General features: G+C 44.7%; 1 protein-coding gene across 3 annotated transcripts; it reads right to left on the bottom strand.

Annotated features, from left to right (window-relative positions):
- Positions 1-1,699: 1,699 nt before the first annotated feature.
- C6H20orf96 (chromosome 6 C20orf96 homolog) lies at positions 1,700-25,380 on the bottom strand. 3 transcript variants are annotated; one of them, XM_044298288.1, is made up of 10 exons: positions 21,856-25,380; positions 21,486-21,603; positions 20,612-20,721; positions 18,506-18,655; positions 17,248-17,347; positions 11,945-12,102; positions 10,654-10,755; positions 6,501-6,587; positions 6,079-6,197; positions 1,700-2,347 (listed from the first exon to the last, which is right to left on the bottom strand). In XM_044298288.1, exons 1-10 carry the CDS (start codon positions 21,895-21,897, stop codon positions 2,287-2,289), a joined length of 1,047 nt encoding a protein of 348 aa, XP_044154223.1. In that variant the 5' UTR covers positions 21,898-25,380; the 3' UTR covers positions 1,700-2,286. The 3 variants fall into 3 exon arrangements, with proteins under 3 accessions (XP_044154223.1, XP_044154224.1, XP_044154225.1); XM_044298289.1 differs by having other exon boundaries at positions 24,936-25,380; XM_044298290.1 differs by lacking the exon at positions 21,856-25,380 and adding an exon at positions 21,760-21,852.
- Between the last annotated feature and the right edge of the window lie 2,300 nt (positions 25,381-27,680).

Here is a 27,680-nt window from a genome sequence, read left to right as displayed (position 1 = left end):
TTTTTCGTCCCATTCACTTGAATGGGAGAGGAAGCTGTAATTACCCTGCATCACTGCTGCAATGTAGATGGATGTTCAGGTAAACAATAAGGCCTCTTAAACACGACCATTATTTTTTTTCCCGTTTACGGGCCGTTTTTTGCGTTCCATATACGGTCCGTATACGGAACCATTCATTTCAATGGTTCCACAAATGAAACGGAATGTACTACGTATGCATTCCGTTCCCGTATTTCCGTTCCGTTGAAAGATAGAACATGTCCTATTATTGCCTGCAAATCACATTCCGTGGCTCCATTCAAGTCAATGGATCCGCAAAAAAAACTGAACACATACAGAAATGCATCCGTATGTCTTCCGTATACGTTCTTGCGGAACCATGTATTGAAAATGTTATGCCCAGCCCAATTTTTTCTATGTAATTACTGTATACTGTATATGGCATACGGAAAAACGGAACAGAAACGGAAACACAACGGGAAAAAAATTGCAACAACGGATCCGTGAAAAACTGACTGCAAAACACTAAAAAAGCCATGCGGTCGTGTAAAAGAGGCCTAAAGAGAACACAGCACTCTCACCCCCTTCAATCCATTGATTAGGAAGGTGGATGTCAGACCCTCACCAATCTGATACTGGTGACCTATCCTAAGGATACAGTACGTTATCAACATCATGAAACTGGACAAAACCTCTAAAGGACTTCTTTCATGAATCCCTGCCCCACAGGCATCATTTGGGATAGAGTGCAACCTTCTAACCCACCCCAATCACGCTGGCCTGCAGAGGTCAGTGGTGAGGATGCAAGGAATATTTAACCATGAGAACAGTTGTAGCAGCATTTAGTGCATTCACAAAATTTTCTTCCCAAAAGAACACGGTAAGTATAAGCCCTGGAATTCTTCCAAATTAAAATGGTTCTTCTTTATATCCGTCTTTAGCAAAGCTGGGTGATAATATGGCCATTAGTACAGCTTCCACATGGGTTATCTTTCAGCTTTCTATGAGTCCTGACTCCTGAGTGATAAATCTGCCAAATGGTAAAGTTGAATTGTTGCTGCATTCTAATATAAAAACCAGGGGCGTACACCGATCTCATAGTGCCCCATAGCAAAAATTACAACGAGCTCCCCTATTTTCCCAATACGTGTGCATTAATCACTCCCATGGCAACGCAAAATGCAATACCCAGATTTCTGCCAAATGTACTTTTTTGTTGTTAAATCTGCTAATGATTTCACAGTGATAATTTTTCTAAATATTATCTAATGTTATTACCCAATTCCCACCCTTTTTTTTAGAAAACAAGTCCCCTCTTACCTGATGTTGTCTTTGGTCTCCCCTGGTTACGGCCACCTCTCCTGTCGAATCCCGCCGGGCCGCGCTTGCGCAGAAGACTGAAGATTCTCTCCCGGCCGGACCGCGCAAAGTCCTGAACGCGCATGCCGCCGCGCATGCACCATGATGACTTCTTCCTGGCCAGGCCGCGAACGCGCATGCCGGCTCTAGACTATACAGGCCAGGAATGTCACCATGGCGCATGCGCAGCGGCGTTCAGGACATTACAGTCTTCAGCGCAAGCGCGGCCCGGCCGGGAGAAGAATCCAGGAAGTGAACGTCGCGCTTAAGTAAGGTAAGTATGAAAAGGGAAGATGAGAATACCCCTTTAAGTGGAAGAAATTTTATTTACAAAAAATTTTAATAAAAAATCCTCCCTCCGGAAAAAATGGAACAGGTGCTTCATAAATATGATTCATTCTGACCATCATATTTTTCAATGTATTCATACCAGTCAACCGACAAAAATACCTAGATAAATCTGCTTCCCTTTTACGGTATTACAAAGCTGTCTACCTTCAGCCACCACTAGGGGGAGCTCAGTGCACAGGAATTTATACAACTACCATTTACTGGAAGCTGAAATAATCTCTTTACATTGTAAATAATCTCTTTACATGAAAATGCAGTGCTTTTAAATTGTGAAGAGGAAGTAGTTCAGCGCAGGGCCCTGCCTCCCCTCGGGCCCCATAGCAGTTGCGTGGTCAGCTGCTATTGAAGGTATGCTACGGACAATAACTTGGGAATGATCTTATTTTGTTTGATGCACCTAGAGACATGAGCTTCTACCCTCACATCCACATCATGGATTCTTTAGCAACTTAACATAATTACGGAGACAAAGTCCTTGTTCTGCCATCATGTTCCATGGTTTGTTCAGCATAACAGTGCGGTCTAAGAAGTACTTGTGCATGAAGGTTGTAATGAGTATTCAGACTGCGGCATGCACTAGATATACATTGGCTGGTTCAGGGGAATATCCAGGACTACATCTTCATCAGCTGGACAACTGAGGGAAGAGAGAGGAACTGTCAGTGTATGATTAATGCATATCCATTGCTCTAACATTATAATCATAAAGTGCTCATGTATATTGAAGGGGGATAGATTATCTTCAAACCCAAAAATATGGAAAACTGGTCTACTTGGTCTCAGTCTGCTTTGTTAGACCAAATGGAAAGGTAAGCTTTTGAGATCTGTTCACATGGGGCAGTGCCGCATGGTGGCTGTTGTTGCTGTGGTGCTGTACCTGTGGGTTGGTCTGGCCCGGTGCCAAGTAGGGTTGTCACGATACCAAAATTCTGCGCACATTCTGCATTTTATGGAACGTCCAACCCATAATAGAACAGTCCTATCCTATTTTTTTTTGGGGGGGGGGGGGGGGGGGGGGCGCAAGGTGACAAAAAAAAATGGCGAATCACAAATTATTTTTTTATATTTTAATAGTTCAGACTTTTTCGGACGTGGCGATACCTACGGTAATATATATATTTTTTTATTGTGTTTAGATTTTTATATGTAAAATTGGGAAAGAGGGTGATTTAAAGGGAACCTGTCACCTGGATTTTGTGTATAGAGCTGAGGACATGGGTTGCTAGATGGCCACTAGCACATCCGCAATACCCAGTCCCCATAGCTCTGTGTGCTTTTATTGTGTAAAAAAAAAAAAAGTTTTGATACATATGCAAATTAACCTGATAGATGTCCTGCCCCTGAGATGAGTCCAGCGTGAAGGAGCCCAGCACCGCCCCGCATCCTCAGAATCTCCTCCTTGCTCCCCGACGTCAGAAAGCTAGAGCGCCGTAATATTGCGATGCGCGAGCTTCGCATGCGCAGTGTCATCATAGTGTTCCTTCCCTGTGCTGGCATCAGCCTCAGGGAACGAACTGCGCATGCACTAGTTTGTGCATCGCGAGATTACGGCGCTCTAGCTTTCTGACGTCGGGGAGCAAGGAGGAGGCTCCTTCACGCTGGACTCATCTCAGGGACAGGACTCATCTCAGGTTCATTTGCATATGTATCAAATCGTTTTTTTACACAATAAAAGCACACAGAGCTATGGGGACTGGGTATTGCGGATGGGCTAGCAGCCATCTAGCAACCCATGTCCTCAGCTCTATACATCAAATCCTGGTGACAGGTTCCCTTTAAATTTTTTATATTTTGGTGTTTTTTTTTTACTTTTCATTTATTAACTATTAGCCCCCTTAGGGGCTAGGATCCTTGTCCTATTCACCCTAATAGGGTGAATATGACTTTACACAGTCCCTGCTGCCCTGTGCTTTGGCTTCAGTAGCATCCTGGCTGCCATGGTAACCGATCGGAGCCCCGCAATTTCACTGCTGGGGCTCCGATCAGAAGCTGCCACTGCCACGAATAAACATACTGAGGAGGGAACCCTGTGGCCACCAATGAATATAATACTGAGGACGAGGGGGGAGCACTGCACACCAATGACTATAATACTGGGGGGTGGATGGCGCACTGCGACACCAATGATTATAATACTGAGGGGGGGGGGGGCGCACTGAGCCACCAATGATTATAATCTTGAGGACGAGGGGGCGCACTGCGCCACCAATGACTATAATACTGGGGGGCAAATGGCGCACTGCGACACCAATTATTATAATACTGGGGTGGGGGGTGCACTCTGCCACCAATGAATGTAATTTACCCATAAATAAAAAAGTAGGTGGCAGGTGCTTGCCGTATCACATACGGACCTGAGGGATTAATTGCCGCGGTTCGTCGCATTGCTGTGCCCTGTCATTGAGGCCGGGTGCTGGGTATGTAAAATGGCCGGCACCCGTCGCCTACATTTGTATTTAGGGGTAAATTATATTCATGCATATATATATACGGTGCAACCGTAGTGCCAATGGGCTTAGCATGACAGCAGGGGTGCTGTTGGGCTGCTGGGTCTTGCCTCCTGCAAGTTTCCGTGTCATGGTGGCAGTAGTCACCATGTGGTGCTGTGCCAAATTAGAGCAGGAAACCATTCAACAGAGGTTATCTTGACTTGGTGAGTTGGCTTATGCATTTTGATCAAAACGTATACAAAGTGCCTTGTAATCACGTTATACATGCTTAGCAGCAATGGCATGTGTATGTGCAACAATTTCTTCTTTCCCACAGTCTGTTATAGAAAATAACTGTGCAGTAACTGTGTGTAGTCACGTTCTCTTGGAAGCTCAGCTAGTTGTGCATCACAGTTCTCCTGCGTTCAGTGCCAGGGACAGGAAAAAGGCTTCTCCCTCCTACAAGTCTTCCTTGCAGTACATCTCAGAGAATAAAGGCCTGAGCTACACAGCGACTTTTTGTAGCGCTACAAATTGTTTTTAACCACTTAGCTACAGCTGCAGTCCAAAGGATTACATTAGTTGGTATGTAATCTTATGGACTGCAGCTGTCACCCAATAGTTAAACTCGATCAGTAACGCTACAAAAAGTTGCTATCCTCTGGATAGATCATCAGCATTTGATCGGCGGGGGTTTGACACCCGGGACCCCCGCCTATAAGCTGTTTGAAAAGGTAGAGGCGCTCCAGCAGCGCCGCGGCCTTCTCACTGTTTACCGCAGGCCCACTGACGTCACGACTTGTATCAACTGGCCTGGGCGGGGCTAAGCTCCATTCAAGTGAACAGAGCTTAGCCCCGCCCAGGCCAGTGATACTAGTTGTGACGTCACTGGGCCTGCGGTAAACAGTGAGAAGGCCGCGGCACTCCTGGAGCACAGCTGCCTTCTCAAACAGCTGATCGTCGGGGGTCCCGGGTGTCGGACTCCGCTGATCAGATGCTGATGATCTATCCAGAGGATAGATCATTAGTTTAAACAAACTGCAGAACCCCTTTAAGGTGTCAAACATGATCGGGATGGCCAAAATCACCTGAAAGGTTTATTCTCACAGTCATGTCTCTGTATGACTGGGTTTACACAGAGGGGCAGAATTACCAATCCTACAGATGGCTTAACTTAGACAGGCTGTCTAGACTTGCACTAGATGCATCATAGTTACACGATGATAAATGTGGTGCAGGGATAGACATTTTTGTTGAGCTCTATACCAACTATTGAATGGCTTATTTTGAGTCAGAATTTCAGTACAATTTTGGTGCAAAACAACCCATATTAGGCCTCACCCTTTCCATTAAGCATCAACCACATTCTGAACAAGTTGGAAAAAATTACGCAAGCTCTAGTTGCGCCATATTGTGCTAACTTGGCCCACCTTTTAGACAGATTTAGTTAGAGTTTTTGGTTTTTGGATTCACTCTATTGATTCAACAGCAAAAAAAAAAAGCACAAAATTGTGCACCAAATATTGGATGTTTGAATCCAACCTTGTACATACAGGTGAAACTCGAACAATTAGAATATCGTGCAAAAGTCCATTTATTTCAGTAATACAACTTAAAAGGAATTGCATTAATGCAGCTTAAAATTAGAATATTGTGAAAAAGTTCAATATTCTAGGCTCAAACTGTCGCACTCTAGTCAGCTAATTAATCCATACCCCCTGAGCGAAGGGGACCTGAGATTGTGACTTTGGGGTTTCATAAACTGTAAACCGTAATCATCTATAGTATAACAAATAAAGGCCTGAAATATCTCGCTTTGCATGTAATGAGTCTATCTCATATATTAGTTTCACCTTTTCAGTTGCATTACTGAAATAAATGAACTTTGCACAATATTCTAATTTTTCGAGTTTCACCTGTACACAAACAGGACACTGACCTGGGCACGCTAAGCAGGAGCTCTCTGCAGAGTCTGTCTGTCTCCTCTTTCCATGACTTACGAAGACAATCTCCAGTTTCCAGCAGCTTCTTAATGTCATCCTGAAGTCCTGTAATCATCTGTGGGAAGAGACTGATGGAGGTCACCATTGTAAAGCTATAGAAATAGCAGCAGGTCTTATTTTCAGAACAAAAAAAAAAGACTCTGGCTCTTTTCTTAGTTTTGAACATTGAGATAATAAATAAGACTAAATAAATGGAGGCTGTGTATCATCAGGGGCATGTCGAGCATCAGGACACAACATTTTCCTATCCTGATGTTTGCACCATGAGTCATCTTGTAAATCATTTCTTGTCAAATGGATCTTCAAACTGCAGGATAATAATCAGACATTACCGATAACCATTAGCCATGACCGTCACCTGCTGATATGCTTTCATTTCACTCCTCATCTCCTGATTCTGAAGACACATCCTTTTCACAGACAAAGGCAGAGAATCCAGATGTTTCTGGGGACAAAAAAGAAAAAGGTTGGAGAATATTTCCCAGTGAAAAACTAAAAATATGCCGAACAAGCAGGAAATGCTAGGAGATTTAAGGTGTAACTGTTGTTTCACTTTTTTTTATTTTAATGTGTAGGGACAGTCATGTTAAGTGTTTCTGAAATACTATTTATTAGAGAAATATGTACAGTTTAACACTAGCATTCGATCGGATCCGTTCTGAACGGATCCAATCATAATAATGCAGACGGAGGCTCCGTTCAGAACGGATCCGTCTGCATTATATTAGCAAAAAAAAGCTAAGTGTGAAAATAGCCTCGGACGGATCCGTCCAGACTTTCAATGTAAAGTCAATGGGGGACGGATCCGCTTGAAGATTGAGCCATATTGTGGCATCTTCAAACGGATCCGTCCCCATTGACTTACATTGTAAGTCTGGACGGATCCGCACGCCTTCGCACGGCCAGGCGGACACCCAAACGCTGCAAGCAGCGTTCAGCTGTCCGCCTGTCCGTGCGGAGGCGAGCGGAGCGGAGGCAACTGATGCAGTCTGAGCGGATCCGCATCCATTCAGACTGAATCAGGGCTGGACGGAAGCGTTCGGGTCCGCTTGTGAGCCCCTTCAAGCGGAGCTCACGAGCGGACAGCCGAACGCTAGTGTGAAAGTAGCCTTATTAGAAAACTGCCACGTGTAAAGTGTGCAACTGTCTGTGGATTGCTAAGCAGAATGCATCTATTGAAAACTGAAAATGCTGCTCAACTGTATGGGCAGTCAGGCTTCTCAGCCTGCCTCTGCTGTCTCTGCCCGAACCCCTGGCTTCCTGCCCCAGCCCTGCCTCAGTCTCTACATGTATATAAGATATTTTATGAAAAAACTGTTACCTAGTTCCCTGCCTATCAGTCTTGCTGTTAGTGCTGATCACCTATATCTGCCGGATGCATCCCTTCTTCGGGCTCATTCACACTCATTGTTCGGCCGTGCCCGTATTGCGGCGGGTCTGCAATATGCGGGCACCGGCCGTGTGCACCCCGCATCACAGATGCGGACCAATGGGTCCACAATACGAAAGGTTGGTGCGGAACGGAGGCACGGAATCCCACGGAAGCACTATGGAGTGCTTCCGTGGGGTTTCTCTCCGTGCCTCCGCACTGCAAAAAAATAGAACATGTTCTATTTTTTGGCGGTGCGGACGGATCACGGACCCATTCAAGCTGACTGGGTCTGGATCCGTCGCGGGCCGCCGCACGGATGTTGCCCATGCATTGGGACCGCAAACTGCGACCTCCAGTGCACTGAACGGCCGAACAACTGCTATGTGAATGAGCCCTGACTTTGTGAGTGCTGAGTTTTATAAAAGAACCCATCCCACTGCCAGGAAATAAACACAGGGGATTATATAGCAAGACAAGGCTTGGGGGGCAGGGGAGGATCACTTAATTTCTTATCCCTGCTTGTTGAAAAGGAATTTCCCCTATTCTGGTTGTGCGCAAGAGTTAATTACTTGTCATACACTGTATGATTGGCTGGAGAGCTGCACATGAGCAGTAAAACCAGCACGTTCCTTATCCACCACTTTATAAAGACACGACCCCCTCCTACAGGGTAGCCAAGGAGCTGTATTTACATCTGTACATACAGTTCCATTTAAAGGTATATTTTTAGAATCGTAACGATAATAATGTAATAGATCACCATGAAATGCCCATAACAAGTCTGTCAGATGTATGGAAATAGTACATGTTACGGCGTAATAATGTATATTGTGACACAGTGAGAGGTTTTGTCTGGGAAAACAGGTATTTTCCTCCCAGCATGTGCTGCTGGGCTGATTTACAGCCAGGTGAGGTCAAATACAGGACCGTATTTTAAGTGCCGGTCAGGGTTTTGGCAGCACCTGGCTGTCCTTAAATAGGCAGCTGGGCTCAGAAGCCAGGTCTCTGTGTTGGGATCTGGGAGCCTTGTGTCTGGATGAAGGCTTGCTACCTGTTTGGCGTGAAAACAGGTTGGTGCTGCTATTAGCAAGAACTCTTTGAGGCAGAATTGCCGCATGGTGTGAATCAACACCAACACCGCAAGGTGACTTTTTGTTTGAATATGGCTGCTTGTTTTGTCACTTTCGTAAAGTGTGAATAAAACACTGAACTGTTTGATCCAAAGAACTTGTTGTTGCCTCCATACTGCGTCCGCTAATCCTGTCTACCAGAGCGAAACCCCACAATATGTTAATTGTTGCATTTTGCCTCCTATTTATCTGTATAGTCGGGAAATGTCATCCTTGTTTACAGAGTAGTGCTGCAAACCAGGTCAATACATACTGTATAGGATGGGTGGTATCTTCACATCGTAGAGTGGCAGTAAACCTTACCGACCAATTGGGTGAAATGATTTGGCTCCTTTTTTGGAGTGTTTTTGGAAGATTTACACAAAAGAAGAATGCAGCTTAAAGAACAGACTCAGCACGAACTGAACATGGTGCATGCCAGACATAGCTTTGGGAACAGGGGAGATCCCCTGATATCAGCAGGGACAAGAGACCTTTTCCTGCCAGGTCAGGGATTCCTGTGCTTTTACTACTCTGCCTAGAAATCTATTACAGAACCCCAGATCTATAGACAAACCACAGATGTCCTACAATACATTGTACACGGTTTATACGTACATCACTAGTGTTTATCTATACCCCCAACTACTCAAGAGAATGGAAAGAAAACCTCCCAGGCTGTAAGTGAAACTGTACTAACAGAGGCAGTGTCAATGTGCCAGGACATATACCATTCAAAACGCATGGCCACATTAATTAAAGGGTTGTCCCATGAAAAATATTCTACGGTTTTGAAACCACCACCTGCATCTGAATACTTTTGTAATTGCATCTAATTAAAAATGTATTACAGCTACTGAGTTAGGGTCCATTCACATGTCCGCAATTCTGTTCCGCATTTTGCGGAACAGAATTGCGGACCCATTCATTTCTGTGGGGCCGCACGATGTGCTGCCCGGATCCAAAAATGTGGACCCGCACGTCCGGGTCTGCATTTCCGTTCCCGAAAACAAATTGAACATGTCCTATTCTTGTCCGCAATTGTGCCGACGATGTGCGGTCCGCAAAATACGGAAAGCACATTGCTGGTGTCCGTGTTTTGCGGATCCGCAAAACACACACAGATGTGTGAATGGACCCTAATTCAGTGAAATCTATCTGTATAGCACCACCTGCTGTTTGATATTTTTCTAATTTCTCTGCCTTGATGACTGAGCTGGAAGCGCATGCTCAGTTTTATCCTTCAACTGCCACTAGCTGCAGCACACAGGATACGCCATCTGTGAAAGGACCGTTCCCCCACCCCCCCCCCCCCCCACCCCGAGAGCTGCCAGCTTGAAATAAATCTAGCAGAACAATCGGAGCAATGTATCAGTTTGCCCGTCTGGGGCCTTTTTTCCCAAGATTGGGGTCATCTCCCATCCCACCTGCTGTTAATATATTGTGAGACTGCAATGCTGTACTAAAAGGGAACTGTCACTGTAAAAATGCAAATATAGCTACAGGCAGCATGTTATGGAGCTGGAGGAGCTGAGCAGATTGATATATAGTTTTACGGGAAAATATTCAGCATAACTAGTTTTTATTAATTTAAATTCCTGCTCATTCAGGGCTTTGAAGTCAAAGAGACGGTCCTATCAGTGATTGACAGGCTTCTCCCTAAGACCGTGTATACTGAGATAGCTGCCGATCACCTCCTGGACTTCAAAGCCCAGAATGAGGAGGAATTTAAATGTATTGAATATTTTCATATAAAACTATTTATTAATCCTTCTGCTTTATAACATGCTGCCTGCAGCTCAAACTCCAAGTTCAATGTGATAGAATCCCTTTAGTTTGGGTTGGACTCGAGGACCCCAGCAATCTAGCATAAATCACCTCCTGCATTTCTATGGACTGTATTGCTATCACTACTGTTGCACCAAAACAAGTAGTCCCTATGTATTAAATACATTTTCTGTGTATTAAATGGCTCAACAAAATGTGAAATTGATTGAGCTCTCAGAGAAATAAACCTTGGTTTCACTCACCTCCACTACACCCTGGAGCACACCGTCCTTCACTTTCTGATGACTTTCCAACAAATTTTCAATCTCTGTTTGCGCCAACGCTTCCACATCAGCAGCCTGGTCCTGATGAAGGAGATGTCAAGGACAAATGCTGTTAAGCAGCAGGAGTACGTTTTTCTGTTCTGCATCACACATTAGTCTTCACCTACACGTCAGTCATCAGCAGGTGGGCAGGGAAAGCAGGAATTTTTTGAATAACCAGGACTCTTCTCAGGTGGCCGGGACTCTTTTTCCAGGCCCAGTCTGCAAGGATTGTGATGTTGGTTCTCAACAACCACTTATTTTTAACTTATAAATGACAGACCGCTGAAATCAACTCACCTGTCTCTGCTTTATTCTGCTGTTAGTACGGGCTGCATAAGGTTGATGTCCGGTTCCGTTTAAAGTTGGCACAACCCCTTTGTGCTCAAGTACCAGGGAGTCCGTTTTTTTAAAAGGAGTTGGCCAGTTTACTTAGTGGGATCATTCATACGAATGATCCCATGGATGACAGATCGATGGCTGGCTTAAAAAGGACCTTTCACCAGGATACATGTATTGAAATAGTTATATTACCTTACAGTGCGGCCCCCAGTGATGTCATTCCTTTTTTTTTTTTTTTTTTTTTTTTTAAATGGACCCCCCTCTTTTGTACCCTGTGGTCCCCATTTGTTTTGGTGCCTCATATGCTAACGAGTTGATTTGGTTCAATCAACGCGAGAACTTGAGCTCCTTCTCACTGGCTAAGAGTGGGGCGCTCTGATTGGATGCGCTCGCAGCCAGGGAGAAGATAACCGCGCCCAGGACAAATTCAAGTCCCCGCCTAGTTGAACCAAATCGCCTCATTAGCATATGAGGCACCAAAACAAACTGGGAACACAGTGGACGAAAGAGGGGAGTCCTTTAAAGAAATTTAAAAAAGCGGAATGACATCACTGGGGGCCGCACTGTAAGGTAATATAACTATTTCAATACATGTATCCTGGTGAAAGGCCCTCTTTAAGCCTATATTCCATGCAGTGCAGTTTAGTATAATCTATTGTTTCCTGCCATTAGCCAAGCATAAAGTTTGAGTAAACTAGGGCTGCTCTCTGTTTTTCCGTTCATGACAGCTAAGGCAGTTGGGGTACGGCCACGTGTAGTCAAAATGCCCATTATCTGTGTGCAGTGGTCTGTTCCACAAGACTGCAGAATAGACCACTGCACACATAGTAAGGGGGTTCTGACTACACTAAGAAACAGGTGGTGTTACTGCACCATAAACCCTTCTAACCTGATGCAGCTCACTGAACACACGCAGCTGCCTCTCGAGCTCTGCAGCCTGAAGCATTTTTACTGAATGCCCCCGATCACGGTACTCTCGCAGTTGTTGCAGGTCTTTTTGGGTCGCCTGTATCTTTTCCTCACAATTCTGCAGCTGAAGACGCAGTCCTAAGAGGGACAAAAAAACTGAAATTAGTTCTTTAAAGGTATCCGCATTGTATCTGGTCACAATTCCGAACAGATCCACACTGATTAGATGGCTTAAAGGGGTTCTCCGGGAATTAAGAAAATGAAAATACTTAAATATTACTTTATTATAAATATTTTCCCAAATACATTTCATTAGTTATAATGGCTCGTTTTGCCTGGGGAGCAATCATTAGGATAATCAAAATGGCCGCTGTCCTATTAGTACACGCAGAACCTGTCCTAGTCACACAGAAGGACAAGTTACTTCACAACACTGAGCTAAAGAGATGCCTCGTCTTCCTCTCTACTCTGCTTGTCAGAGATTATGATCCTGAATGCAGTTTAATAGGATCTTCAGCTGAATCTTTGTATGGCTGGAGGTCAAGAGGAGACATGAAGTACAGAGCGGAGGGTGGGGCTGTGGCTGATTAGCAGCAGCACTTGTATGTAGTCATCATTATCAAAGCCCCACATTACCACAGTCTGTCCTGCCCATCATCTCTGTACTTAATGTCGCCTCATGAACTCCATTCCTACAGATTCAGCTAAAGATCTTATCATCTGTATTCAGGATCATAATCCCTGACAAGTACAGCAGAGAGGAGGATGAGGCAAGCTCTTTACCTGCTGTGTGATTAGGACAGGTTTTGAGTGTACTAATAGGACGGTGGCCATTTTATTTCTCCTAATGATTGCTCCCTAGAAAAAACGAGCCACTATAACTAATGAAAGTTATTTGGGAATATATTTATAAAAAAGTAATATTTAAGTATTTTCATTTTCTTAATTCCTGGAGATCCCCTTTAAATGGATTGTTGGTTTTGGAAAACTTTCTGGCAAATGGAATTAAGAGAGGAAATCCATTAAACTTGCAAGAAAATTCAATCTTCCACACAAAAACTGCAGCCGTTCTGCCTGTATTCCGCAGCAGCAAAATCCTTACCAAATGCTGCAGATATCGCTGTGGAATCCTTGTGGAAATGCTGCAGGTTGGCCACGGGTTTAACCTTCAGTATTGCAATATAAACTGACATGCAGATTTAAAGTCTGCACCACATATCAACTTATGTGTGGATTTTCGAGTTAAAAAGTGAGATTTGTAAAAATCTCATCCACAGCTGCTACTGCGAACATTGCAGATTTCTGGCATGCAAATCCGCTACGGAACATGTACAGCGTATATGCCACATGTGGCATTACCCTAACTGTCTCAGCTGTCATGAACCGAAAATCATTGAGAATCCCCAGCTTACTCAAACTTTCTGCATGGCTGATGGCAGGCAACAATAGATTGTACTAAACTGCACTGCAAATGGAATATAGGCAGGGGTGCACCGCCAATGAGGCGCGGTGAGGCGATTGCCTCAGGCAGCACCAGGTAGGGGCAAGAAGGGGGCAGCGAGGGCAATGAGCAATGAGTGCTTTCATTGTGGAAATGCTTATCTTTATATATTCAACTGTATCGCTGTACTCAGGACAGCAATACAGCTGAATGCCGCAACGGGGCATGGGAGCGATGTCTCCCTGGCCCACCGTTTCCTCTAATAGGATGGGGGGAAGGGGGCGCCATTTCAGGTTTTCGCCTCAGGTAGCAGAAAGGCTAGGTGCACCCTGAATATAGGCTTAAGCTGGCCATTCATATGACTGATCCCACCAACTAAACTGGCCAACTAGGGAGTCATTCCTTTACAAAAACGGACTCCCTGGGACTCGAGCACAATGGCAAGTGATCGGCTGAATTCACCATGCAGGCTGAGATTCCAGCATGGCAGATTACATTTTCTGCAGACAACAGTCTGCCGTCGGCCAACGCAAATGATCGTTTGCGCTAGTTTTTCAAACGACCAGCAAACGCAAAGGCCAAAATCAGCCATTCCGTCCGACTTTAATCTCATGTGTATGGCCACCTTTAGTATCCCTTATAAAAAGGTTTTCCCAGTACTGAAACCTATCACCTATCCACAGGTTAGGTGTTGAGTGACTCACTGCTGGGGACCCATTACCGGGACATGAAATGATCATGAAAACAGGGGTCTTGTGTCCCCGTCTGAATAGATTAGTGGTCGAGAATGCAGAGTTACTCCATTTCAACTTCAAGGGACTACTAAAGATGGCGAAGAGCTGTGCTCGACTTCTCTTTAGCATTCCCATAGACTTTCAATGGAGGTAGCGGCTCGTATGCTCGTTTACTGCTCTATCAAACATGGTCCTGTGTACGGGTGATACATTTCAATTTCGGGACAATTCCTTTAAGGGGAACAGAAGATTCTTCATAATCTGTTTCTATTTTATTTGCTGAACAGGATTATGGAGCAGCCATCTCGCCTGAGCTGTTCTTGGAAGCATTTAGAGATATGCTTTTCTGCAGCCCCGTGGGTCATAGACACAATGGGCAGGAGGGGACCCCATTGACTTCTATGGAAGAGTTTTCTAGCCATGCTCTGTGACCTGTGCAGAGGTCAGGAGGGAGTAGATAAGCTGTGATATCACTTATTGTGAATGGTGGATCCTGTGCTATCTATCTATCTATTGAAGTGATATATGTCATTGTAATCCTGTCTGTGGTCATATGACGATCGCTACGTAAAAGTGATCTGTACAGGACAGGAAGTCTCAGCATATTATTTGACCTAGAGGCCAAAGTGTGAAAGCTGAACGATTTTAGGTAACTTTTTTTTAAATACAGATAGTAACATGGAAAAAAAATCTCCAAAAATTCTTTAAAAAAAAGTATAAAAACATAAAATTGCAATTTAAGCAATAGATCATTTTCTGATGACACATTCCCTTTAAGAACATTTGGATTTGTAATTGAATGCTGTAGAAAAGTCATTACTGGTGAATGTGATACGTTATCCTTCCATCCACAAGCACTTCTTTGTGGGGTCGAAAACCTACGTTTTACAAGAGCTAATGTTACTTTGCTTAGAGTAAGTTTAAGTTTTGGCGTTAAGTTTACAAATGGCTGCCAAGTGCTAATTCCATGAAAGGTCTTGTACTGTAATAAATTCCTGGTAGGTGGCGAGCACTCCTGTAAGGGACCTGCTTCAGTCACATGACCTGGGTGGGAGGGGCTTGTTTATTGGGGATTTCACATTTCACGCATGGCTTTGTGTGATCTCGCAGGACAAGTGTTGAGATGTTTTCATACTTTTTACTATATTCGCGTTTTCGTTTTTCACTCCCTGCCTTCCCTAAGCCATAACTTTTTTATTTTTCCATTCACATAGCCATATGAGGGCTTGTTTTTTGCGGGACAGGTTGTACTTTGTAATGCCACCACTTGATATGGTATACAATGTAGTGGGTAGCAGAAAAAAATTCCAAATGGGGTGGAATAAAAAAAAAAAAAAAAAGCTATTCCGCAATAGTTTTACAGGTTTTGTTTTTATGGCATTCACTATGCGGTAAAACTGACTTGTGCTCTTCTCTAGGTCAGAACCCTTACTGTGATACCATTATTTACAATTTTTCTTGCGTTTTAATACTGAAATAAAAATTTGGGGGAAAATTATTTCTTTCTTGCCATCGTTGTATTCTGACCTCATACCTTTTTTATAGTTATGTCTACGGAGATGTGTGAGGGCTCATTTTTTTGTAGGATGATCTGTAGCTTTTGATAATACCGTTTTGTGGTATGACTTTTTGATGCCTTTTTATAAAAAAAATTGGGAGGCAAAGTTATGCCATTCACCGTATGAAATACTTTTTTATATTTTAATAGTATTAATAGGCCATGATGTTGATTTTTTTTATTGTTTAAGTATTTTTATTTTGTGGAAAGGGGAGTGATTTAAATTTGTATTTTTGTTATATTTTTTAAAAACTTTTGTTTTTTACATTTTATTAGGTCCCCAAGTGGACCACAACATGCAATCATCAGATTGCAATTTGTATAGGGTAATGGAATTTTCTCCATTATCTTATACAGAAATAGGTATATTACAGCTCAGTGCTGCCACCCGCTGGCCTGAATTGTGATATACAAGTAATGTGTAACGAGCCTGGAAGCCTAATACAGACTCATGATCATTTCTCTGAATGAACACCTTCCCCGATCTCTGCTGGAGGGAGGCATTCCAGCCAGTAAAGAGTGCACTTCCGGGTTTCTGTCTTCTCAGATGCTGTGGTCACAATTGACCACGGCATCTGGAGGTTAAATGTCTGCGATCAGTATTACTGTCAGTCGCGGACATTAGTTGCAGGTGTCTGCTGTATGAAACAGCAGGCACTTGCTAGCTATGGCACTCGCTCTACTCCAGCTGCCATCTTTAAAGACCCGACATCCCCCATATATGTATGGAGGATGTTCTGAATGGTCTATTATAGTCAATGGGGATACAGAGGTGAACAGCAGTACCGGATACAGTGAAATCTGGCCGGCTGTTCTTCGCTGGAACAGCCTGCTGGATTTCATAATGCAGATGTGAATGTAGTCTTAGCTCTGCCAGGTCGAACTACTAATCTCCACCCATGTCACAGTGCTATGGAGACCCCTTATGTGCCCCCAATACAATATGGCCCCTTTAGTGTTTCCAAAATGAATGCTCACACAGTCCACGTAACCACAATGGAGAAGAACTCTCAGTGTTGATGTGCTTTGGTCTGTCGGGAGGCTAGATGGAGCAGCCATGATGATGTCACTGCATCACGCCTGCTAGTGCCAAACCACCAGCCACAGGGTGAATGGTGGAGGAGGGAGCCCCCTGCTTCACCACTGTATTTATCTGTATATGTGTCCTGAGGAGGGGACAGCAGGGGACCCTCCTGATCTCTGCGGCCTCAGACATTTACATGGTCTGAGTGGTGGACAAATCCACCTCTGATTGTCTAACGGCTCCATACGTCCCTATTGTGATTAACTGTATATGTGTCCTGAGGGGGGAGCAGGAGACCCTCCTGATCTCTGGGGCCGCAGGCATTTGTGTGGTCTGAGTAGTGCCCAAATCTAACCATGACTGTAAGACACCTAAAAGGCTCTCTTCCTGAACATCCTTACAAGTCCTTACAGGTGAAAGGGTTTTGCATAATTTTCTGATAATTCAGCACTTAACAGGTTCCATTGATGCCACATTAAAGTCATTTTAAAATACATTTTTTTGAGAAGTTTTAGTAGCCCTTCACCAGTCAGATGTTCCTCTCTTCTTTCGCTGGTCAACTCCAGATCCTGTTGAGCGTCTCGAATTCGATGATCTGTCCAAATCTGCACAGCACGGACATTGCTCTAAGGGAAGATTAGACAACAAGATATTATGTTAGGCCCTATGTCCTTGTTTCTGCTAGTATCTGCTGAGTAGCTATATATGGTGTAAAGGCAGGTGTCAACCCTGGGCCTGGTGCCAGGAAAATAGTTCTATAAATGGTCAATGCATTTTGTATACGAGTGTAAGAAATTACACATAAATGGGTGTAAGGAACCTCGCCTACATATTGTATTGGGGCCCAGGAGCAGAAATCTACGCCCCTGCTCAGCAAGCACTACTCAGAGAAGGGGAAGCTGGACAACAACTTAATGGCATTCATAATGGTTTTCAGCCAGCTTTTCCAAGACCCTTTACTGGGATGTTTTTCGGTTATATCAAATAAAGACCCAATGTTTTTTAAATGGGTTTTCCAGGATATATATTGATTACCTCAGGATAGGTCATCAATATCTGATCAGAGGGGTGCAACTGCCAGCATCCCTGCCGATCAGCTGTTGGAAGGGAGAGCTCCAATCAGCCTTTGCAGGGGGGAGATTAAGAGAGGACTGTGGCCTCTTCCTATGATGTCGCATCCATCGGTCACATTGCCTTTTTGTAGCTCAGTCCCATTCAAGTGAATGGGACTGAGCTGCAATACCAAGCACAGCTGCTATGGAATGGATGGCGCCGTGCTTGGTATACAATGAAGAGACTGCAGCGCTCGTCCAAACACTGTAGACCCTTCAAACAGAATACCAAGGAGGGGTGCTCGAAGTTGGACCACCACAGATCAGATATGGATAAGCTATCCTAAGTATAGGTCATCAGCATTTAAAGGGAACCTGTCACCGGGATTTTGGGTATAGAGCTGAGGACATGGGTTGCTAGATGGCCGCTAGCACATCTGCAATACCCAGTCCCCATAGCTCTGTGTGCTTTTATTGTGTAAAAAAAATGATTTGATACATATGCAAATTAACCTGAGATGAGTCCTGTTCCTGACTCATCTAACGTACAGGACTCATCTCAGGTTACTTTGCATATGTATCAAATCGGTTTAAAAAAATAAATAACAGCACACAGAGCTATGGGGACTGGATATTGCAGATGTGCTAGCGCCCATCTAGCAACCCATGTCCTCAGCTCTATACCCAAAATCCCGGTGACAGGTTCCCTTGAAGCTCTGCCCTGACACTCACCCCTGCCCTTTCATACTGCTGGAGTTGCTGGGTGGCACTCTTCATGGCCTTGTCTTCCATGTCCATTATTTGTCTCAGCATGTAGGCATTCTCCTCCTCTAGGCGTCTGCATTGGGAGTGAAGGCTGGACACAGGCGGCCTGGTATATGTCTGAAAGAGTCAGAGATATTGATAGACACATGTAGAATCTAATAAGAAATCTATAGACTGCCATGACCCTGGGGCACTGTGTAAATGAGGCCATGAATCACTGAAGAGGCAAATATCTGCCACTTTATTATTTTAGATTCTTCAGAAAGATCTCTTCCTTAAGGTATAAGAATTATGACATAAGATTAATAACACAACGTGTTAGGGCTCTTTCACATCTGCGTTCTTTTCTTCCGGCATAGAGTTCCGTCGTCGGGGCTCTATGCCGGAAGAATCCTGATCAGGATTATCCCCATGCATTCTGAATGGAGAGAAATCCGTCCAGGATGCATCAGGATGTCTTCAGTTCCGGACCGGAACGTTTTTTGGCCGGAGAAAATACTGCAGCATGCTGCGCTTTTTGCTCCGGCCAAAAATCCTAAACACTTGCCGCAAGGCCGGATCCGGAATTAATGCCTATTGAAAGGCATTAATCCGGATCCGGCCTTAAGCTAAACGTCGTTTCGGCGCATTACCGGATCTGACGTTTAGCTTTTTCTGAATGGTTACCATGGCTGCCGGGACGCTAAAGTCCTGTTTGCCATGGTAAAGTGTAGTGGGGAGCGGGGGAGCAGTATACTTACTGTCCGTGCGGCTCCCGGGGCGCTTCAGAGTGACGTCAGGGCGCCCCACGCGCATGGATGACGTGATCGCATGGATCACATCACTCATGCGTATGGGGCGCTCTGACGTCATTCTGGAGCGCCCCGGGAGCCGCACGGGCGGTAAGTATACTGCTCCCCCGCTCCCCACTACTACTATGGCAACCAGGAGTTTAATAGCGTCCTGGCTGCCATAGTAACACTGAAAGCATTTTTGAAGACTGATCTGTCTTCAAATGCTTTCAGTTCACTTGCGTTTTTCCGGATCCGGCGTGTAATTCCGGCAAATGGAGTACACGACGGATCCAGACAACGCAAGTGTGAAAGAGCCCTTAATAATAATTAGTAAATCCTACAACTAGAAGTGAGAAGAGACAAATACTGGAGCAGCACAGCAGCAAAAATACCCCACTAGGTACAGGAGGTAGCACTTTTGGGGATCCAAATACAAAGTCACCAAACCTGCAACAGATCAGAGAAAATAAGCATTCCAAACAATGTAAAACATATAGTGCTAGGAGTGCTGCTTCTCCACCTAGTGGTTTAAATAAGTACTGCGTGCACAAAGACAAGCTGATATATAGGGGGAGGTGGGGTTGGGGCAGAGATGCCATTAATGCAGGGGTGGGATTAAATTTTTTAACAACCGTTTCCCTACTAAGCGACGGACACACGGTGTACGACACATGTTTACATATGCATACACCATATATATGCAGCACACATAAATACACCATATACATGGTACACATACATAAATACACCATATATACACTACACACACATACCACCCAACTAAGCTAAACTATCAGCAGTGCACGAAGCAATGGAAGTGAACATCTCCAGCTGCCCTGTTGCCACCAGAGCACCGGATCGGGACTCAGCCGGTAACACTGTTCTCTGATCCAGTTGTAATTTTAACAGCCGGATCTGGAGATCTGGAGGGAACGGCTGAATCCCATGCCTGCATTCATGCATTTTAAAGATGTAACAATAGTCTAGAGGGTGATAGTCTGATCTCTGCCCAGACTTCACCTCCATGGAGGAGAAAGGTAGACTCTCCATACTGCTGGGGGAGGAGGAGAACACAGCGGCCATAGCAGCACAACATATTACTGCCTGCCATAGACTGAGAGTAGCCTGATATGTCACAGACTCTTATACCCCACCATGGATGTGTCCCAATCCTATTCCCCCAAACCTACCCTACACCCCCACCTTGGATGTGTCCCCATCCCCCAAACCTACCTAATTATTTCCCAATTATAGAAAGATAGAGAATTAGGAGATGATAGATAGATAGATATACACATACCATGAACATAGGGACACTTTTTTTCAGTTTTTCTTTCTTCATATCACAACTCTTACTTAGCTGATCCGACATCTTTTTTTGGCTGTTTCCTTTGGTAGGGCTCTTACCATCTGTATGGAGTAAACATATTACTTCCAGACTTAAGGCTGTATTACACAGCCCAATGTGACTCTTCCCTCCCGGCAATCGCCTGCCCGCTAGTGGAGGAGACCTCTGCTATTACGTGCAGCAATCTCCTCTGCAGCATGGGGAAGAGCGATCGCTATGCCGTCGTTCGTCCCCATGCTGCATAGTGGTTTGCCGGTGGCAGATCATGATTGGACACCACGATCTGCTGCCTGCAAACGATCATTTTTTAACATGGCAAAAGATTTGGATTGGGCAATCGGTGGCAGTATTATACTGCAAGATGATCGTTACTGAGCTCGTTAGCGATCATCTGCCGATTATACAGCCATTAATCTAGGACTACACAATAACTTTCATCATGCAACACCAAGATCACAAGGTCTCGCTCTGACACTAAAATATGATGTATATGTGCTCCCGTCACCAGACGACATGAAGCAACACAACATTTGTGAAAAATCCAAGCTCGCTGGATTTTAGATAGCAGACTGCAAGCAAGTGAGCTGACATGTCAGTGTGTAACCGATAATAAGCGACTGACTTTAGTGTTTGTCAATGATAATGAGAGGCAGCGTCCCTCGTAACCTCACCCCTATTACTAGGAAGCACTAAAGGCATTTACATCCATAGGTGTGACTAATATCAGCTGCTGCTGTGACATCGCTAACTGCCTGGGTTTAGCCGCGGTGCCCCTTTAAGTTGCAAATACAATATCTTAATAGGTCAGTCCAATCTCTAATATTACCTGTCCTGAGAACAGTGGCCTCTGTCATCCTTCTGTGTGTTTGGTGACACGTAAGGGTCTTTGTACAGGCGATACAGTGATGTCCACTCGCCATCTGCCTCTGAGACATGCTGTGATCCTGAAGGAAAAGAACCATAACAACATAAGACAGGTCATTCACTACGAGGCCGTTTTCACAGTCAGTGTTTGATCAGCGACTATCATCAGTGCATGTGAGCCAAACACAGGTTTAGGTGAAAACAGTACAGAACAGGTATACATCTTTCCATTATACCTTATCTCTGTGAAGGCTCCATTCATGGTTTTGGATCACAATCACTGATGATAATCACTGACCAAATGCTGCCTGATATGGAAGGATGTTACCCACATGATCACCTCCAATCAACCTGATAGTAAATAGAAATGTCATGGAGACTGCTGGCAAGCAACTGAGGACTGTGGGAGTTCATAGGGCTGCATGTCTAAACAGTGTATTCACGGTGCATTTGACATGAGAATAGCTAGAAATAACAGATTTGCAGACATTACATAATTCAATTTGTTGTTCTCTGCCCATAGGGCATAGTTATATAATGTGTTACTGCAGTGAAGTTCGCCATCTTGTGGACACTTTGCAGTACTACATCACAGACTATCTCCAGGGGACTCCAGGTCAGTTAGAGTAGACAATGATACAGTCCAGGGATGCACAACCTTCGTTCTAGGGACCACGTGAGACCCTCAATACCCATGCTGGTCTATGTATGACTACTCCAATCTAGTTTCTATGTTAGAGAGAAAATCTACATTATTGATCACGGCTATTCAGTCTTTTGCGGGCACCAGCAACTACAGTGTGCGGCACTCCACATCCTTACTATTAGAGAGAAAAGGAGTGGCACACACTCAGGAGCACGGATGGTTCACCATGTATCAGGGGTATGGGGTCCCATGACCCCGTTTGGTAATCCAGAAAGGAGTGTATAGGTGCCACTTCTCCACTGTAGTTTCTGGGAGTTTTAAAATGCTAAGCTGTTACCAAACCGCCCATAACCTACACTGGCACGCATGGCCTCCTGATGTCAGGAGTACTCATTCGGGAGGAAAAGGAGACTGCCATTCTCCTGACAAGTGGGAGGCCTGGACGTGGAACCAACACCTATCAGACATTTGTAGCATTTACTTTTGATGTCATAAATGCCCTTTAATTTATCCTGTGGCGCTTAGGAAAGGTTCTGGGGGCAGTTATGTCAGTCAGACTAGGGTTGGAAACGTCAGTCATACTGTCTCTAAGGGCAGTTATGTCAGTCAGACTGTCTCTAGAGATGGATATGTCAGTCACAGTGTCTCTAGGGGAAGTTATGTCACACAGACTAGAGTTGGAGACGTCAGTCATACTGTCTCTAAGGGCTGTTATGTCAGACAGACTGTCTCTAGAGATGGATATGTCAGTCACACAGTCTCTAAGGGCAGTTATGTCAGACAGACTGTCTCTAGAGATGGATATGTCAATCACACTGTCTCTAAGGGCAGTTATGTCACACAGACTAGAGTTGGGGATGTCAGTCATACTGTCTCTAAGGGCTGTTATGTCAGTCAGACTGTCTCTAGAGATGGATATGTCAGTCACAGTGTCTCTAGGGGCAGTTATGTCAGACAGACTAGGGTTGGAGATGTCAGTCATACTGTCTCTAAGGGCAGTTATGTCAGACAGACTAGGGTTGGAGACGTCAGTCATACTGTCTCTAAGGGATGTTATGTCAGTCAGACTGTCTCTAGAGATAGATATGCCAGTCATAGTGTCTCTAGGGGCAGTTATGTCGGACAGACTAGGGTTGGAGATGTCAGTCATACTGTCTCTAAGGGCTGTTATGTCAGACTGTCTCTAGAGATGGATATGTCAGTCATGTCACACAGACTAGAGTTGGAGATGTCAGTTATATTGTCTCTAAGGGATGTTATGTCAGTCAGACTGTCTCTAGAGATGGATATGTCAGTCACAGTTTCTCTAGGGGCAGTTATGTCAGACAGACTAGGGTTGGAGATGTCAGTCATACTGTCTCTAAGGGCTGTTATGTCAGTCAGACTGTCTCGAGAGATGGATATGTCAGTCACACTGTCTCTAAGGGCAGTTATGTCACACAGACTAGAGTTGGAGATGTCAGTTATATTGTCTCTAAGGGATGTTATGTCAGTCAGACTGTCTCTAGAGATGGATATGTCAGTCACAGTTTCTCTAGGGGCAGTTATGTCAGACAGACTAGGTATGGAGACGTCAGTCATACTGTCTCTAAGGGCAGTTATGTCAGACAGACTGTCTCTAGAGATGGATATGTCAGTCACAGTGTCTCTAGGGGCAGTTATGTCAGTCAGTCTTTTGGGGGTAGTTATGGAAGTTATACTGTTATTAGCAGCAGTTGTGTAAGTCAAACTGTCTCTGGGGGTAATTATGTGACTCAGGTGGTCTCTAGGAATAGTTCTATTAGTTAAACTGCCTATACATTATCTATATCAAGATGTCTTTAGGGGTAGTTTTGTCAGACTGTATCTATGGACAATTATGTCAGAATAGCCTGACATAATTACATCAGTCAGATTGTCTCTAAAGGGTAGTTTTATTGGTTAGACGGTCCTGGGGTAATTTTCCCAGTGAGATGTATATAAGGGCAGTAATGTCAGTCAGACTGTCTGTGTGCATGTAGTTTTATTAGACTGTATCTAGGAGAGGTTATGTCTCTGGGGGTAGTAATGTCAGTGTCACTATACCTGGAGACAGTAAAGCCATCATACTGTCTCTGTGGATAGTTTTATTAGACTGTCTCTCAGGTAAATTACATTAATCAAACTGTCTCTTGGGTGAAATTATGCGAGTCAGACTGTCTTTAGGGGCAGTTACATCAGACTGTCTCTAGGGGACGTTATGTGAGACAGAGTGTCTCTGGGGGTAGCTATACCAGTCACTGCAGTAGTAGTTATTATGACAAGCAGACATAATAGTTATGGGGTAGTCAGTTATGTCTGTCAAGGAGGGGATAGTCTTAGGGCTGTATTACACCAACAGATTATCTCACCAATATCTGTCCAATCAGACCAATAGTTGGTATACCAAAAGATCTGTGTGTGTAAACGGCCACCTGACCAATGATTGGTGAGATATCTGTCAGATAATCTGCTGGTGTAATACAGTCTTTAATGGCCAGTCTCTTACAGGTAGTTTTTGCACTCAGATTGTCTCTGAGGGGAGTCAGACTGTCTCAGCAGGCAGCCTTATTATTGTGTCAGTCACACTGCCTCTATGGGTATTGGTATCAGACTGTCTCTGGGGGTAAAGTCAGACTGTCTCTGGGGATATGTCTGTCAGACTCTTTCTAAGGGCAGTTAGACTGTCTCAGTTGGTATGTCAGTCAGAATGTCTCAGGGTGAAGTGTGTGAGTCAGGCTGTCTCTGTAGACTGTCTACAGACAGTACCCTCCGGCTCGCGTCTGGTCCCCGCCGCTCTCTTTGTGTCTGCTTTTTCAGTAGTTTTCGTCTTCATTCTCCGCTCTCTCCTTAGCAGCGTTAATCCGTTACCCTGGCAACACGCTGACGTCATCAGTGGCCGCCATGTTACCACACCCACTCAAGCAGGTGTTCCAATAAGGCGACCTAGCCTCCTGCTGCTCTACCAGAAAATTTAATTGTAATGTAATCAGGAGACTGGCCGCCAGGGGGAGCGGCGCCAGCAGCGTCTCCATTTCCGGAGGTGGGACTAGTCACTCGTACGTACGTACAGGAGGAGCCTCCGGCACCGCCTGCTCTGAGTGAGCTAATGATGGGGGTCGTAACACTGAGAAGCTTAGATACACGGCTCAGCTGACAGTGCCGCACATGGTAGGCTTAGATGCACGCCTCAGCAGACGGTATCACAGGTGACAGGCTTGGATACACTATTCTGCGAAGAGTCACACGTACAATAGGTCTAGATACACAACTCAGCAGACCGAATCACAGAGAGGCTTAGATACACTGCTCAGCAGGCAGTATCATAGAGAGGCTTAGATACACGGCTCAGCAGGCAGTATCACAGAGAACCTTAGATACACTTCTCAGCAGGCAGTATCACAGAGAGGCTTAGATACACTGCTCAGCAGGCAGTATCACAGAGAGGCTTAGATACACTGCTCAGCAGGCAGTATCACAGAGAGGCTTAGATACACTGCTCAGCAGGCAATATCACAGAGAGGCTTAGATACACTGCTCAGCAGGCAGTATCACAGAGAGGCTTAGATACACTGCTCAGCAGGCAATATCACAGAGAGGCTTAGATACACTGCTCAGCAGGCAATATCACAGAGAGGCTTAGATACACTGCTCAGCAGGCAATATCACAGAGGCGTAGATACACTGCTCAGCAGGCAGTATCACAGAGAGGCTTAGATACACTGCTCAGCAGGCAATATCACAGAGAGGCTTAGATACACTGCTCAGCAGGCAGTATCACAGAGAACCTTAGATACACTTCTCAGCAGGCAGTATCACAGAGAGGCTTAGATACACTGCTCAGCAGGCAGTATCACAGAGAGGCTTAGATACACTGCTCAGCAGGCAGTATCACAGAGAGGCTTAGATACACTGCTCAGCAGGCAATATCACAGAGAGGCTTAGATACACTGCTCAGCAGGCAGTATCACAGAGAGGCTTAGATACACTGCTCAGCAGGCAATATCACAGAGAGGCTTAGATACACTGCTCAGCAGGCAATATCACAGAGAGGCTTAGATACACTGCTCAGCAGGCAATATCACAGAGGCGTAGATACACTGCTCAGCAGGCAGTATCACAGAGAGGCTTAGATACACTGCTCAGCAGGCAGTATCACACATAAGAGGCTACCGGAGCATGCTGTAGTTCTATCTCTCAGGCATTGATTTACATTGAAATGTATTAGTGCTGGATCCGGCATTAAAAATACCGCAATGCTGGATCCGTCCTTCTGGTCTGCGCATGAGCACACCTTTAAAAATGTGGGGGGGAAAAATAGAAACGGATCAGTTTGTCCGTATGACAGTTCTTGCAATGCGTTTGTGAGACGGATCCACATCCGGATCCGTCTACAAATGCTGTCCGGTAAAAGTAGCCTTAGATACACTGCTCAGTAGACAATATCACACATAAGAGGCTTAGATACACTGCTCAGCAAGTAGTATCACACATAAGAGGCTTAGATACACTGCTCAGCAGACAATATACACGAGAGGCTTAGATACACTGCTCAGCAGACAATATACACGAGAGGCTTAGATACACTGCTCAGTAGACAATATCACACATAAAAGGCTTAGATACACTGCTCAGCAGGTAGCATCACACATAATAGGCTTAGATACACTGCTCAGCAGGTAGTATCACACATAAGAGGCTTAGATACACTGCTCAGCAGGTAGTATCACACATAAGAGGCTTAGATACACTGCTCAGCAAACACTATCACATAAGATGCTTAGATACACTGCTCAGCAGGTAGTATCACACATAATAGGCTTAGGCACACTGCTCAGCAGACAGTATCACACATAAGAGGCTTAGATACACTGCTCAGCAGGTAGTATCACACATAAGAGACTTAGATACACTGCTCAGCAGACAATATACATGAGAGGCTTAGATACACTGCTCAGCAGACAATATACATGAGAGGCTTAGATACACTGCTCAGTAGACAATATCACACATAAACGGCTTAGATACACTGCTCAGCAGGTAGTATCACACATTAAAGGCTTAGATACATTGCTCAGTAGACAATATCACACATAAAAGGCTTAGATACACTGCTCAGCAGGTAGTATCACACATTAAAGGCTTAGATACACTGCTCAGCAGACAATATCACACATAAAAGGCTTAGATACATGGCTCAGCAGGTAGTATCACACATTAGAGGCTTAGATACATTGCTCAGAAGACAATATCACACATAAAAGGCTTAGATACACGGCTCAGCAGGTAGTATCACACATTAGAGGCTTAGATACATTGCTCAGAAGACAATATCACACATACAAGGCTTAGTTACACTGCTCAGCAGACAATACCACACAAGAGGCTTAGATACACAGCTCAGACAATATTGCATATGAGAGGCTTAAATACACTATTCTGCAAACAGTCACACGCACAAGAGGCCTAGATACACAACAGACAGAATCACAGAGGCCTAAATACAGAGCTCAG

This window comes from Bufo gargarizans, chromosome 6, assembly GCF_014858855.1.
Source record: "Bufo gargarizans isolate SCDJY-AF-19 chromosome 6, ASM1485885v1, whole genome shotgun sequence".
In the NCBI taxonomy this organism is placed as follows: domain Eukaryota; kingdom Metazoa; phylum Chordata; class Amphibia; order Anura; family Bufonidae; genus Bufo; species Bufo gargarizans.
This window is presented reverse-complemented; position numbering and strand designations above follow the sequence as displayed.

Excerpts from the sequence above, each read along its gene's own strand:
- C6H20orf96 (XM_044298288.1), bottom strand. The coding sequence starts at position 21,897 with ATGACATTTCTATTTACTATCAGGTTGATTGGAGGTGATCAT. Across the intron at positions 21,604-21,855 it reads GGTTGATTGGAGGTGATCAT|GATCACAGCATGTCTCAGAG; the intron begins GTGGGTAACATC and ends CTTTTCCTTCAG. Across the intron at positions 10,756-11,944 it reads TGTTCAGTGAGCTGCATCAG|GACCAGGCTGCTGATGTGGA; the intron begins GTTAGAAGGGTT and ends CTCCTTCATCAG.